The following is a 14,732-nucleotide window of genomic DNA, read 5'->3' on the forward strand; positions in this document are numbered from 1 at the left end:
ATTGTCATCATTGTCACTATAATTTCCAGGGAAAGAGCTACCAGCCTCTACGGCGATCCAAGAGAAGATGGGTTATCACCACCTTGGAGCTGGAGGAGGAAGACCCGGGACCGTTTCCCAAACTGATTGGTGAGGTGAGGTGCCTACTCTTAAGGAATGACCCCATCATGGCCTCTGAGTCAGCATGCCCCTTTGGCCAGGAAGATTAAGTCTTGAAAGGTTTTGTGCTAGTGAGGCCAGGGAGTGAAGTAGAGCATAAAGAGCACTGGCCTGGGGTTCAGGATGCCTGCGTTCTAGAACTCACTCTACCTCTACCTGGGTATGTGACTTTGAGCGAGTCACTTCTCCATGTGAGTGTCTGATGAGAATCTTATACAGCAACAGGGTGGTTAATTCCAACTGACAGGTCTGCTTTATTTGGCCCATGCAGAGGCTTTTTTTTTTTTTTTTAAATATTATTTAAAAATAGGGAGATTGTCGACTGGGCTCAGTGGCTCATACCTGTAATCCCAGCACTTTGGGAGGCAGAGGAGGGTGGATCATGAGATCAGGACATCGAGACCATCCTGGCCAGCATGGTGAAATCCCATCTCTATTAAAAATACAAAAAATTAGCCGGGCATGGTGGCGGATGCCTGTGGTCCCAGCTACTCCGGAGGCTGAGGCAGGAGAATGGCATGAACCCGGGAGGCGGAGCTTGCAGTGAGCCAAGATTGCACCACTACACTCCAGCCTGGGCGACAGAGCGAGACTCTGTCTCAAAAAATAAATAAATACATACATACATACATACATACATACATACATACATACATAAATAAGGACACTGTCTTAAAAATTTTGCCCTTCTAGAGACTTTTTAAAATTGGAAAGTTCTGGCCACATGGAACCCACATTTCCACATGACAACAATTAGGTGGGGCTTGAGTTATTCCGAATACCACAGTTTCCACCACTCCCTATTTCCTCCCTTGTGCTGAGGGCAAGCACCGCCTTGAAAAAGTCACATGGTATTGGAATGGTAGAATCTTTCCACCAGGCTCATGTTGTTTATTTCCGCTACCTTCCTGGTACCAATGGCCCTTTGAATTATGTACTGATTAAGCTCTGACGTTCTGTGACATTCTGTGATTCTTAGAAAAAGGAAACAGTACATGCCTACTTTTAAAAAACAAATGTAAAGAGTACAGAAAGTTTTCAAGTCTCAGTGGTTAAAAGTATATACTCCTAAGAGTCAGGGGGAGGGAGTGGGTTCATATTCCTACTGCACCACGTCCTTGCTGGGTAAGTGAGAGATTCTTAATGTGTCTGTACAATGGGGTCAATGATATTGCCTATATTTCAGAGATGTTTTAAAGATTAAATAGGTTAAGGCAAGCAAGGCAGATTGTAGGACCACTCGTTCTAAACTCTTTCTAGATGTTAGTTGTGTGATCACTACTTCTCTTTCCTTCAAGGGATAATCAATATTAAATAAATTGGTGTGTGTGGTTCCAGATATTTCTTTACAGATTTTCTGATGTGAATCTGCATCAAAGAAATGAGATCACACTTGGTGTGTTGTTCTGCTTGCCTTTCTTGTTTAGCAATGCGTCCTGCTCATCTTTCCGTCTTTCCATGGCAATGTAAATACATCTTTGAGGGCTACAGAGTATCCCATGCTATGTGAAGGAAGTATCACTATATTATTTTTTTCATGTCGATCAACATTTATGCTATTTCCAAATTGTCACTATTACAGACCAAACTGCAGCCAACAGTTCAACACCATTGCTCCTGCATCTCTGCCCATCTGTTTATTTCTTTGGCAGATGTGCCATTGCTGGGTATAATTTCTTAAAGATGCCATTGATTCTTAGCCTTGATACTTGATTATCATAGTGGCTTATTCTCATCCTCCTTTTCATTTTTCCTCCTTCTAGCTGTTCAATAATATGTCTGATAACATGTCGCTAATGTATCTACTCAGTGGACCTGGTGTGGATGAATATCCAGAGATTGGTTTGTTTTCTCTTGAAGATCATGAGAACGGAAGGATATATGTTCACCGCCCTGTTGATCGAGAAATGACACCGTCTTTCACGGTATCTAAAGTTTGATATATTCTAAGCTTGGATTTAAAAGCTCTTGCAAGACTGTTGTATTTGGTAAGCATTATTTAAGCTGACTATGTGCCAGGTTCCGGGAGGCTGAGAAATTATGCCTTGTGACAAGCTTTACGAGTATGCCTGAGACTTTTGTAATCTTCTTTTAGAGTTGTGGGCTTTGGCTTTGTAATGATTTCTGCAATCGATGTGAGCTGCTATAGGTCTTTATTCTAATGACCAGTGTCCTAGCATGATCGAGATATCTGAAAGCACTTGGGGATAGGGTCACAGAATGTTTATAAAATGGGCTTATGTATTTACATATGTATTTATTTATTTATTTTGGAGACGGAGTCTTGCTCTGTCGCCCAGGCTGGAGTGCAGTGGCGCGATCTTGGCTCACTGCAAGCTCTGCCGCCTCAGTTCATGCCATTCTCCTGCCTCAGCCTCCGGAGTAGTTGGGACTACTGGCGCCTGCCACCACGTCCGGCTAATGTTTTGTATTTTTAGTAGAGACGGGATTTCACTGTGTTAGCCATGATGGTCTCAATCTCCTGACCTTGTGATCCCTCTGCCTTGGCCTCCCAAAGTGCTGGGATTACAGGAGTGAGCCACCGCGCCTGGCCTAATTTATTTTTTTATGAGTGACTTCTGAAATATGGAGACAAGCCATAACAGACCCAGTGGGTGGCCCAATAACTGGTGCATGAGCAATTGCATACCTGTTCATACCTGTTGACGACGTCTTATTTTGAGTGCAGGTTTTCTTTACGATTTCATCACTGCAACACTGTGGCTTACTATGAAGTTGAAATTCAGGTTCTAAACTAGGAAAAGAAATCATAAAGAAAAAAGCCCTAAACCGTGTATCACGTTACCCATCTAACATAACAGGGAGTCCTTAGGTAGTCAAAATGTGTTCTATTTTGACTTCAGCGGACTGGAGCTGTTGGAAACTAGGCTTGGTTCTCAGGCCTGCTTGGCTGTACATTTGTTCATTAACTTTTTCAGGGTGGAAAGATGTTGATTAACATTCAAGAAAAGTAATATATGAAGCTTTTCTCCAGTGATCTCAATGTACTGATATACACAATAAAAGATAAACCCTTAACTCACTAATAGGCTCTGACTCTCTAATTTTTAAATAGGTGGAAATTCTCCTAAAACTCCAATGAACATGCAAAGATGACTCTCTAGGTCTTCCTTATCCATATGAATGCATGCCTCCCTTCTGTGTAGACTTGGCAGTGTCTGTTAAAAAGAAGGAGTAGAGAGTAGTCATAAGGAGACACTGAGATAGCACTTCTCAATCTTTAATGAGCAAACAGATCACTTAGGGATCTTGGTAGAAATGCAGATTCTGTTTTAGTAGGTCAGGGTGAAGCCTGAGAGCCTGCATGTCTAGCAAGCTCCAGGTGATGCTCATGCTGCTGTTCCTCGGGCTTCCACACATTGAGTAGGGAGGACATAGTGATGGTCATGATCTGTGCAAGGATGGAGCCAAACATTCAGCGCTCACTTGTTGTGTTGCTTCTTTGCTTTTCATATTTTATTTTTTCCTTCCCTTTTATTATTGTTATTATTTTTAACTTTTATTTTAAGTTCATGTACAGGTTTGTTATATAGGTAAACTTGTATAATGAGGGTTTGGTGTACAGATTATTTCATCATCCAGGTATTAAGCCTAGTACCCACTAGTTAGTTTTCCTGATCCTCTCCCTCTTCCCACCCTTCACCCTCTGAGAGATTCCAGTGTCCGTTCCCTTCTGTGTGTCCATGTGTTCTCATCATTTAGCTCCTATTTATAAGAGAGAACATGCAGTATTGGTTTTCTGTTCCTGTGTTAGTTTGCTAAGGATAATGGCTTCCAGCTCCATCCATGTTCTTGCAAAGGACACAATCTCATTCTTTTTAATGGCTGCATAGTATTCCATGGTATATATGTACCATATTTTCTTTAGCCATTCTACCATTGATAGGCATTTAGGTTGATTTCATGTCTTTGCTACTGTGAATCCTGCTGCAGTGAACATACTTATGCATATGTCTTTATGGTAGAATGATTTATATTCCTTTGGGTATATGCTCAGTAATAGGATTGCTGGGTTGAATAATATTTCTGTTTTTAGCTCTTTGAGGAATCACCACACTGTCTGCCACAATGGTTGAAGTAATTTACACTCCCACCAAGAGTATATACATGCTCTTTTTGTTTTTTTTGTCTGCAATCTCACCAGCATCTGTTGTTTTTTGACTTTTTAATAATGGCCATTCTGACTGGTGTGAGATGGTATCTCATTGCGGTTTTAATTTTCATTTCTCTAATAATCAGTGATGTTGAGCTTTTTTTCATAAGCTTACTGGCCACAAGTATATCTTCTTTTGAAAAGTGTCTGTTTGTGTCTTTTGTCCACTTTTTAATGGGTTTTTTTTTTCTTGTAATTTTGTTTAAGTTCCTTATAGATGCTAGATATTAGATCTTTTTCAGATGCAAAAGAAACTATCAACAGAGTAAACAGACAACCTACAGAATGGGAGAACATTTCTGCAAACGATGCTTTTAACATTTTAAATGATGTAGTAAGGGTTGGCATTCATAATGTCTACTATGGGGCTTTGTGTCTAAAAGCTGATAATGCTAAAGCCAAATATCTAAGAGCATTTCCTGAAACTCGAAGTTGAGTTGGAAATGCTTGGCACATCACAGATAGATCCTAGGGACCATTTAGAGCAAAGAGTGGCAGTGTGGGGTGGGGGGAAACACGTGGCATCCCCGAGTTCTCTTATGTCAGGTTTTCAGGGCCCTATGCTTGGAGCTCCCTGGCTAGGCCAAATCCATGTTCTGATTCCCCAAACATTGACCGCAGTTGCCTGTATGTGTCTATTGATTTATGTACTTATTTGATCTGTGGCCCTCTCATTTAACAATGAACTTCCCCAAGGAAAGATACAAGGTGGAGATTCTGAGGCATGTCCCAACCTTGCCTGTCACTCTCCATCTCATGACCCTGTTTTATTTTTCTCCTCAACACCACTCATCACCTGAAATGTGAACTTCGTGTTTAATTGTCTGTTGATAGTTGATCTCCTCCATTAGAATGCTGGTCCATTAGAATGCAGAGAGACTCTGCCTTATTCTTGACTTTGGGGAAAGTCTGCCATTGCCCCAGGGTCAAGGTCAGGGCTCCTCACATAATAGATTCTCCCTTAATCATGTTAGATGAAGGAGTAAACGAATGAGCGAGCACAGTAAAATGTAGCTTCGGCCTTGCTGGGTGTTGTGAGTTGAACTGTGCCTCCCAAAAAGAGATGTTCAAGTCCTAACTCATGGTACCCACACCTGTGACCTTATTTGGATATAGGGTCTTTATAGGTGTGATCAAGTTAAAATGAGGTCTTACTGGATTAGGGTGGGCCATAACCCAGTGACCAGTATCTTTAGAACAAGAGGGAATCTTTCACACAGAGACAGATGCAGAGGAGAATGCCAGGTGAAGGTGGAGTCAGAGATTAGAGTGATGCCAAGGAATATCGAGGCTTGCTAGCAACCACCTGAAGCCAGGAGAGGCAAGGAATAGTCTCTCCCTCAGAGCTTCCAGAAGAGCCAACCCTGCTGACTCCTCCATTTCAGCTTTAGCCTCCAGAACTGTAAGAGAATAAGTTTCTAGTGTAAGCCATGGAGTCTGTGGTATTTTGTTACAACAGCCACAGGAAACTAATAGCCAGGGGCTTACACACTATTTAGGAGCATATGAAACAGTCCAATGAGAAGGATTACCAACCAGGAAGCGTGGCATAAGCCATGTCCTATAAATGAGGACATGTCCTAAACACTACACAAATTGAGCATCCTAGCTTAACCATCTGCTCCTGTGAGAGAACGATTATTACTGGCTTTGGCAGTCCATCAAGATAGTACATTATTAAAAATCAAGTAAGCCTAATGTAGCAGCAAAAAGACATTCTAGTAGCACTTCTTTACTCTTCAGCATCCTGATAGGGTCTCTAAAACCAACCAAAAGCAAAATTGTGCTCAGGGAGTGTGTGGGGGAGACTAACTTTTTAACTCCATGCGTCTACAAGAAAGCAGTAACACTAGTTGAGAATTACTGTAAGATTTAAGACAGAGACAGAGACAGCAACAGCAAAAGTTTTATTTTTTTTCTGTGTATGGACCTTATCTATTTACATCAAAATATGCTCATTTTTGTAGAATACAAAGCTGCCCCCAAAGCCATCCTTTTGTATTTCTCAGAATAATTATGTGTTTCTCAGAATAATTATGTGTTAATTTTTATCACCACTATGCATATCACTATGCATATCACTATGCATATCACTATATATCACATATCATATATTACTATGCATACTATGATATGCATAGTAATGCATATCACTATGCATGCGTGATTTTGTATTGTGCATTTGGTCCTGAAGGTGTTTCCATGAGCTCATTTGTGTGTAAGGCCATAGATCTTGTGCCTGTAATTTCAAATAGGCATATGGTGATGCATCCAGTTAATGCACTATGGTTTGTTTATCCAAAGGTATAAATCTTGAGGCTATAACAAAAGGCTGGAAACACTTTCCAAGTGCAGAAAATGTCCATGATATTTCTTTTCTCCATTGTAATCCGAAACCCTAGAAATTCTTAGCATCTTGCCAAAGAATAAACAGCACTCGTGTTTCTCAGGCGTTTTATGGAACTAAAGGGCTCATATGTAGCTTTAGGATAATAAATGAAATATAAAATAATAAACGTAAAACACACAAGTGGTTCTTTTTTAAATGGAAGGAGTATGGTTGGCACAGTTTTAAAGCCAGAAGTCAGGGTGATTAAGGAGCAAAGAGTTGCTAGCACAGTCATAAATTATGGAGGAGAATGTAGAGATGGTGTGTGAGAAAGCCAATTTATTTGCACAAAAATTTTAAAATGTGTGCTAGAGTCCCTGAGGTCCCTGAAGCGGACTAGCTCAGTAGTAGAAGCCCTGAAGGCGCCCTCAGTCCTAATGTGGAGGAGGAGGAGCGCTGACCTGCACTAGACGTGGGCGCTGCTGTTCTAGGATACCTGATGGGACCGCGGTGATGGAGCTGAGGAGTGACCGCAAGTCTGCAGGGAAAGGGGGCTCAAGCAGCCACACGAAACAAAACAGAGGGAGAGACCTTTAGGCCCCTGAGGAAGGGAATGGAGAGAGTGTTGCCTAAAGCTTTCAAGGCCCTGAGAGGCCCCCTGGGAGGGCCAGTGACTCTGGGCACTGAGTAGCCTGTAGAGTGAAATGGGGAAGAATCGGCGGAAGGCGCAGTCTTGATGCCTGACTGCACTTGGATCTGGGCTACTCTACTTCCAAGCTGAAGGTGAAATAGTCACTTAGTCTCTCCATGGTGCAGAGCTAGACAGTAAGGGTGTCTTCCGCCAGGGCTTCCGCGAGGATGAAGGGAGACCATCTACGTGAAGGGCTGGCGCTGGTGAGTCCGCCCTGGGCCTGGCTGAAGCTGGCAGCCACGCTTCTGCAATAAGCCTTTTCACCCCAAGCAGGATACTGTCCCTGGCGACCAGTTGGTCCTTGAGAATCCAGTGGTCTCGATGCAAAACAGTCATCTGCCTGGACCACCCTCGTGCCAGGATTCATGCCCTTTCCCGCTCTCTTTTCTGCGACTCTGAACTCCTGCCTTTCCCCACAGCCTTTTCAGCCTTCAACAAATAAAAGCACCATTTATACTAGAGCAACGAGAGATTCAGGAGTAAAAATATGTATATTTATTTAAAATACACCGGTTTGTATTTTATTATAGTTCATATTTATTATATTTTATTAAGATATATATATTTATTTTGTAAGTAGGGACATCATATTTTTCAAATTAATGGACTTCATTTTTTAGAGCAGTTTTAGATTGACAGAAGCACAGAATAGAAAGCACACAGTTCCCATCCTCCCCTCCCCTCACCCCCTCCCTTCACATTCCCCTATTATGAACATTTTGCAGTAGTGTACTGCATTTGCTATAATTTATGTGCTACATTTGCTATAATTGTTGAGCCAGTATTTTACATTACTGTTAACCAAAACCCAGAGTTTACATTAGGGTTCATTCTTGGCATCTTACCTTTTATGGGTTTCGACAAATGTGTCCACCATGACAGTGTCATAGGAAATGGTTTCGCTGCTCTAAAAATTCTCTGGGCTCTGCCCATTCACCCCTCCCTACTCCCAGAACCCCTGGCAACCACTGGTCTCTTTACTGTCTCCCCACTTTTGCCTTTTCCAGAAGGTTATACAGTTGGAATCATACACTATGTAGCCTTTTCAGACTGGCTTCTTTCACTTGGCAATATCCATTTAAAGTTCCTCTATGCCTTTTTTTCATTGTATAATATTCTATTGTATGGATAGACATAGCTTATTTACCTATTCACCTACTGAGAAACGTCTTGGTAGCTTCCAGAGTTTGACAATCATGAATAAAGCTGCTATAAATGCGTGTGTGCAGGTTGTCGGGTGCACATACATATTCAACACATTTGGAAGGGTGATTGCTGGATTGTGTAGCAAGGTACATTTAGTTTTGTAAGAAACTGCCAAACTGTCTCCCAAAGTGGCTGCACCATTTTGCATTCTCACCAGCAATAAATGAGAGTTCCTATTCTTCATACTTACTTTTTATTTGTTTGTTTTGAGATGAAGTCTTGCTCTCTCGCCCAGGCTGGAGTGCAATGGCGCGATCTCGGCTCACTGCAACCTCTGCCTCCGGGGTTCAAGTGATTCTCCCACCTCAGCCGCCCAAGTAGTGGGATCACAGGCACCCACCATCATGCCCGGCTAATTTTTGTGTTTTTGTAGAGATGGGGTTTCACTATGTTGGCCAGGCTGATCTTGAACTCCTGACCTCAGGTGGTCCCCCCACCTTGGCCTCCCAAAGTGCTGGGATTATAGTATGAGCCACCACGCTCAACCTTATATTTACTCTTTACATATAAAATTAATAAGGGCTTCTTATGAAATTTTATACAATATATGAAAAATCTCATCCCACCCACAACTTTCCCCTCTGGTCTAATTCCACAGAAGGAAAAACTAATTACAGAGGAATTACAACATTCATTCTTCACTTATTAGATTTGATAGAAAGTTTTTAATAACTTCTTTGACAATATAATGACCTGAGAACCCTTAACTGCCTTTATTCCTTCCAAATGTGTATTTTTCTTTTAAAAATTTATTTTAAAATCTTATGTACAGTAAAATTTGTATCTCTTGATGTATAGTTCTAAGAGTTTTGACAGACTCTCCTTCAACCCTTAACGCCTGGAAACCACTCATTTATTTTCCCTCCCAGTAAATTTACCTTGTTTAGAACATCATAGAGACAGAATCACACAATACATGGCTTTTTAAGTCTAGATTTTTTTCACTTTGCATAATGAATCTTATATTCATACATGTTGTTGTGTGCATCAAGAGTTTGTTCTTTTTTTTTTTTTTTGAGGTGGAGTCTTGTTCTGTCACCAGGCTGGAATGCAGTGATGCGATCTTGGCTCACTGCAACCTCTGCCTCCCAGGTTCAAGCAATTCTCCTGCCTCAGCCTCCTGAGTAGCTGGTACTACAGGCGCCCGCCACCACACAAGGCTAATTTTTTGTGTTTTAGTAAAGATGGGGTTTCACCATGTTGGTCAGAATGGCCTCGATCTCCTGACCCCGTGATCTGCCCACCTGGGCTTCCCAAAGTGCTGGGATTACAGATGTGAGCCACTGCACCGGCCGAGTTTGTTCTGTTTTATTGTTGAGTAGTATCTCGCTTCTCACTTTATAAAACTAAGGGATGCTTGGAATCTTTTCGATTTTAGTGATGATTAAAGCTGCTATGCACTTTTTGTCATTGTTTTTTTTTTTTTTTTTTTTTTTGAGATGGAGTTTCACTCTTCTTGCCCAGGCTAGAGTGCAATGGTGTGATCTCGGCTCACTGCAACCTCGGCCTCCTGGGTTCAAGTGATTCTCCTGCCTTAGTCTCCCAAGTAGCTGGGATTACAGGCACCCACCACCACACCTGGCTAATTTTTATATTTTTAGTAGGGACCGGGTTTCACCATGTTGGCCAGGCTGGTCTTGAACTCCTGACCTCAGGTGATGTACCTGCCTCAGCCTCTCAAAGTGCTGGGATTATAGGTGTGAGCCACCATACCCAGCCCACGTATGGTTTTTATGTGAATGTCAGTTTTCATTTATTGTAGGTAGATAACTAGGAGTGGCTTAGATGGATTTCATAAGTGTATGTTTAATTTAAAAAGCAATTCCTGAACGATTTCTCAGAATAACTGAATAATTTTGCATTCTCATTAGAAATGTATAGGAATTCTGATTGCTTTGAATCTTTGGCTGAACTTGGTATTGTCAGGTTTTTTTCAGTTTAACTGTTCTAAAAGGTGTGTAGTGATAGCTCATTGCAGTTTTAATGTGGATTTCCCTAGTGAAAAATGATGACTTATTTAACATCTGCATCTCTTTTTTTGGAGAAGTGTGTTCAAACCCTTTGCCCATTTAAAAATTGTATTGTTTGTTGTCTTTTTTTTTTTTTTTTTTTTTTTTGAGACGAGTTTCTTTCTTATCTCCTGGGCTGGAGTGCAATGGCGCAATCTCAGCTCACTGCAACCTCCACCTCCTGGGTTCAAGTAATTCTCCTGCCTCAGCCTCCCGAGTAGCTGGGATTACAGGTGCCTGCTACCATGCCTGGCTAATTTTTGTATTTTTTTAGTAGAGACTGCCTTTTGCCATATTGGCCAGGCTGGTCTTAAACTCCTGACCTCAGGTGATCCGCCCGGCTTGGCCTCCCAAAGTGCTGGGATTACAGGCCTGAGCCACCTGCTATGTATTGTTTGTTTTCTTATTGAGTTTTGAATACAAATCCTTTGTCAGCACATGAAACGCAAGTATTTTCTCTCAGGCAATTGTCTTTTCATTTTTGTCTTCTCATTCTTTTCCTTTGTCTTTTCATTCTTTTAACAACATTTCTTACCGAGAAAAAGTTATTACATTTTGATAAAATCCAATTCATCAATATTTTCTCTTCTGGATCATGTTTTTGGTGTTGTATCTAACACATTGTCATCAAGATTTCCTCCCTTTTTTTTTCTACTAAAAGTTTTATAGTTTTATTTTTTACATGTAGGTCTGTGATCCATTTTGAGTTAATTTTTGTCTAACGTGTGAGATATAGACCCAGGTTCATTTTTTTTTTTTTTTTTTTTTTTTTTGCATATGGACATCTAATTGTTTCAGAATCATGTGTTGGAAAGGCTAGCCTTTGTACTATTCTCAAAAATCAATCAACCATACTTGTGTGGGCCTATTTCTAAACTCTATTCTGTTTCAATGATGTATATATTTATCTTTTCATCAATATTGTACTCTCTGGATTACTGTATTTTTATAATAAATCTTGAAATTATATAGTGTGAGTCCACTAACTTTGTGTTTCTTTTTCAAAATGATTTTGGGTATTCAAATTTCTTTGCCTTTCCATATAATTTTCAGATCAGCTTGTTGATATCTCTAAAATATTCTGCTAGTCTTTTGATTGGGATCATGCTGACTTTATAGGTCAATTTGGGAAGAACTGTCATCTTGGCAATACTGAGTCTTTCAGTCTGTAAACACAGTATATCTTTTCATTCAATTAGGTCTTCTTTGATTTCTTTCATCAGTGTTGTAACATTTTCACTAAATAGATCCTGTACATATTTTAGATTTGTAAATGGGGCTATTTTAAAATATTTATTTCCAAGTATTCATTGCTGGTTTATATAAATGTAGTTGATTTTTGTAGATTAACTTTACATCTTGCGATGTTGCTGAAATTAACTTTCAAAAATTGAATCAGCCTAAAATTCTCTGGATAAACCTCATTTGGTCATAATGTACTATCCTCTTAATATATTTCTGGGTACTAGTTGTTAGTATTTTGTTGAGAACTTTTAACTCTAGATTCATGAGAGATACTGTTCTGTAGTTTTCTCTGTAATTTACAAAATTTACACAATATAATCAGTTGAGAAGTTTTTCTACTTTTTATATTTTTTGGAAGAGACTGTTGAATTGGTCTTTCTTCTTTCATATTTTGCTAGAATTTACCATTGAAGTCATCAGGGCCTGGGGTTTTTTGTTTTTACTTCTTGAAAGATTTTAAACTACAAATTTCACTTTAAAAATATATATAGGACTATTCAGGTTTTCTGTTTCTTCTTGAGAAAGTTTTGGTAGTTTTTCTTTATTAGGAATTTGGTCCTTTTCATTTAAGTTGCTGTATTCATTGGCATAAACTTAGTCATACTAGTCCTTATTATTCTTCTAATATATGTAGAATCTCTAGTGATATCCTTTCTTTCATTCTTGTTATTGATAATTCTCCCCACTTCCTTATTTTCCCTCATCAGTCCTCTTAGAGGTTTGTTCATTTTATTGATCATTTCCAAGAATCGCTTTTGGTTACATGACTTTCTCTATTGTTTTGTTGTTTTCCATTTTATTGATATATGCTCTTACCTTTACTATCGCTTGCTGTTTGTTTGGGTTTATTATGATCTCTTTTTAAAAGTTCTTAAGGCAGAAGCTTAAACAATTGATTTGAGACCTTTTGAAGTGAAAGACTACACATACGCACATTTGACACCGACTGACTTTTCTTATCTAAGTACAGAAGTGCAGAAGTACTGTGGCCATTTAAAAACATAGCATGTCAGTAGCTGTGCTAGTTACTGTAAATGTTCACTTTCCCCAAAATTTTTAAGTGTCTGCTCTCTGTGATGTTTCAGTAATATTCAATTAATATATTTATTTCTCATGACAATACTGATAGGTTGTAGAAACGGAGGCTCGGCTGGGTGCGGTGGCTCAAGCCTGTAATCCCAGCACTTTGGGAGGCTGAGACGGGCAGATCACGAGGTCAGGAGATCGAGACCATCCTGGCCAACATGGTGAAACCCCGTCTCTACTAAAAAATACAAAAAAAAAAAACTAGCTGGGCGAGGTGGCGGGCGCCTGTAGTCCCAACTACTCTGGAGGCTGAGGCAGGAGAATGGTGTGAACCCAGGAGGCGGAGCTTGCAGTGAGCCGAGATGGTGCCACTGCACTCCAGCCTGGGCGACAGAGCGAGACTCCGTCTCAAAAAAAAAAAAGGAAAGAAACGGAGGCTCACTAGCAACCTGCATGTGTTTACCCAGTGGAGAGACTGAGATTTGAACCTGATAATAAGTCATCATTTTTTTCCAAGCCAGAGCATTGGCTTGTTCTACACATTTGCTGAGCACCTAGTCTGTGCCAGTACTGTGTTTGGTCTCTGGGGTACGTGGTGAATGAGGGCAGTCTGATTCCTGCCCTTTGGAACTCTCAGTCTAGAGGAGGAGACAGATGTAAACACATAATTAGGATAACAGTTATTTTATTAGAGTGTCATCAAATAAATTGTTCTGCAGGATTTTTACAACTCTCTGCTTCCTAGGTTTATTTTGATGTTGCGGAGCGCTCAACAGGACAAATTGTGGATAAATCCTTGATTTTCAACATTAGGATCAGTGATGTGAATGATCATGCACCCCAGTTTCCAGAGAAGGAATTTAACATCACTGTGCAAGAAAACCAATCTGCAGGTGTGTGCGGTTGGGGGGCTGCTGGGCTTCCTTCTGTCTCTGCTCTATTCCTTTTCATTAATATTGATGAGGAGCTTGATCCTAGTCATCTTCAGGGAGAGTTTTTACTGTTCACATCTCAGAGGTCGCAGGACTTGGATCTGAGCAAAATGCTTTGAGGTCTGTAAGCCTCTTTTTGTATCGGCAATAAAATGATGTGGGAATTACATCAGTGGGAAGGGCTGATATGTAAATGCCATTCTAAAAATAAAGCCACATGCAGTGAGGGAAAAAGAGCTGGATGATGAGCTTCTGCATATTTCTGCAAATTTTTTGTCTGTAAAATGGCAACACGATCACATCTAAAGCCTCCTAGTTACAGATACTGTGCATTCTTAAACCCAACTCTTACTAGAATGTGGATTTATTTTAATAACAAAAACCATTTCTTTTGTATAATCATCTCTCTAAAAAATTCCAAGAAATGAAAAGACTGAAAAAGAAAGCATCTTTAATGCTACCCACGAGAAATAACAACCATTAATGTTTTAGTTTGTATTCTTTCAGCATTTTTCTTTGCATTTTCTGTCTGTGTGTACACATGCTGTATGTTAAAATTATATATGTGTATACATTCACACATTTTTATATATAATTACAAATGTGTATTTGTATATACATACATTTTTTCATCTTTATCATAGTACGCATTGTATATGTGTATATAGTAAATATTTACACACATTTGGTGTGCTTTTTCACATGTGCATATTTATAAATTTCCTCTCTAAAGGTGCAATTTTACTGTTTGTAACCTGATATTTTTCTAAAATACCCTATTGTGTAATATTTTATGGATATGCTTTAAAATATTTGACCGATCTCCTATTGTTGAACATTTATGTTTTTTTGCCACTTTCTATTATTTTTATATTTCAATGATAAAATTTAAGCTAAATATGAGTCCCAATCAAGCATTGTTTATTTAGCATGAATTCAGAGATGCAGACTTGCTGATTCG

General features: G+C 39.8%; 2 protein-coding genes across 3 annotated transcripts in view; both read left to right on the top strand.

Moving 5' to 3' along the window:
• FAM217B (family with sequence similarity 217 member B) overlaps positions 1-95 on the top strand; it is a 30,375-nt gene extending 30,280 nt beyond the window's left edge. Inside the window, exon 6 of the transcript XR_002735583.3 lies at positions 30-95. The gene's annotated coding sequence lies outside the window, so the exon portion shown is untranslated. The remainder of the gene's footprint in view (positions 1-29) is intronic.
• CDH26 (cadherin 26) overlaps positions 1-14,732 on the top strand; it is a 54,321-nt gene that overhangs the window by 11,711 nt on the left and 27,878 nt on the right. For both annotated transcript variants that reach the window (XM_026455133.1, XM_026455134.1), the window contains exons 3-5: positions 30-134; positions 1,923-2,084; positions 13,585-13,732. In XM_026455133.1, coding sequence (XP_026310918.1) covers positions 30-134; positions 1,923-2,084; positions 13,585-13,732 — 415 coding nt within the window. The remainder of the gene's footprint in view (positions 1-29; positions 135-1,922; positions 2,085-13,584; positions 13,733-14,732) is intronic.

Source organism: Piliocolobus tephrosceles, chromosome 20 (assembly GCF_002776525.5).
Source record: "Piliocolobus tephrosceles isolate RC106 chromosome 20, ASM277652v3, whole genome shotgun sequence".
Classification (NCBI taxonomy): domain Eukaryota; kingdom Metazoa; phylum Chordata; class Mammalia; order Primates; family Cercopithecidae; genus Piliocolobus; species Piliocolobus tephrosceles.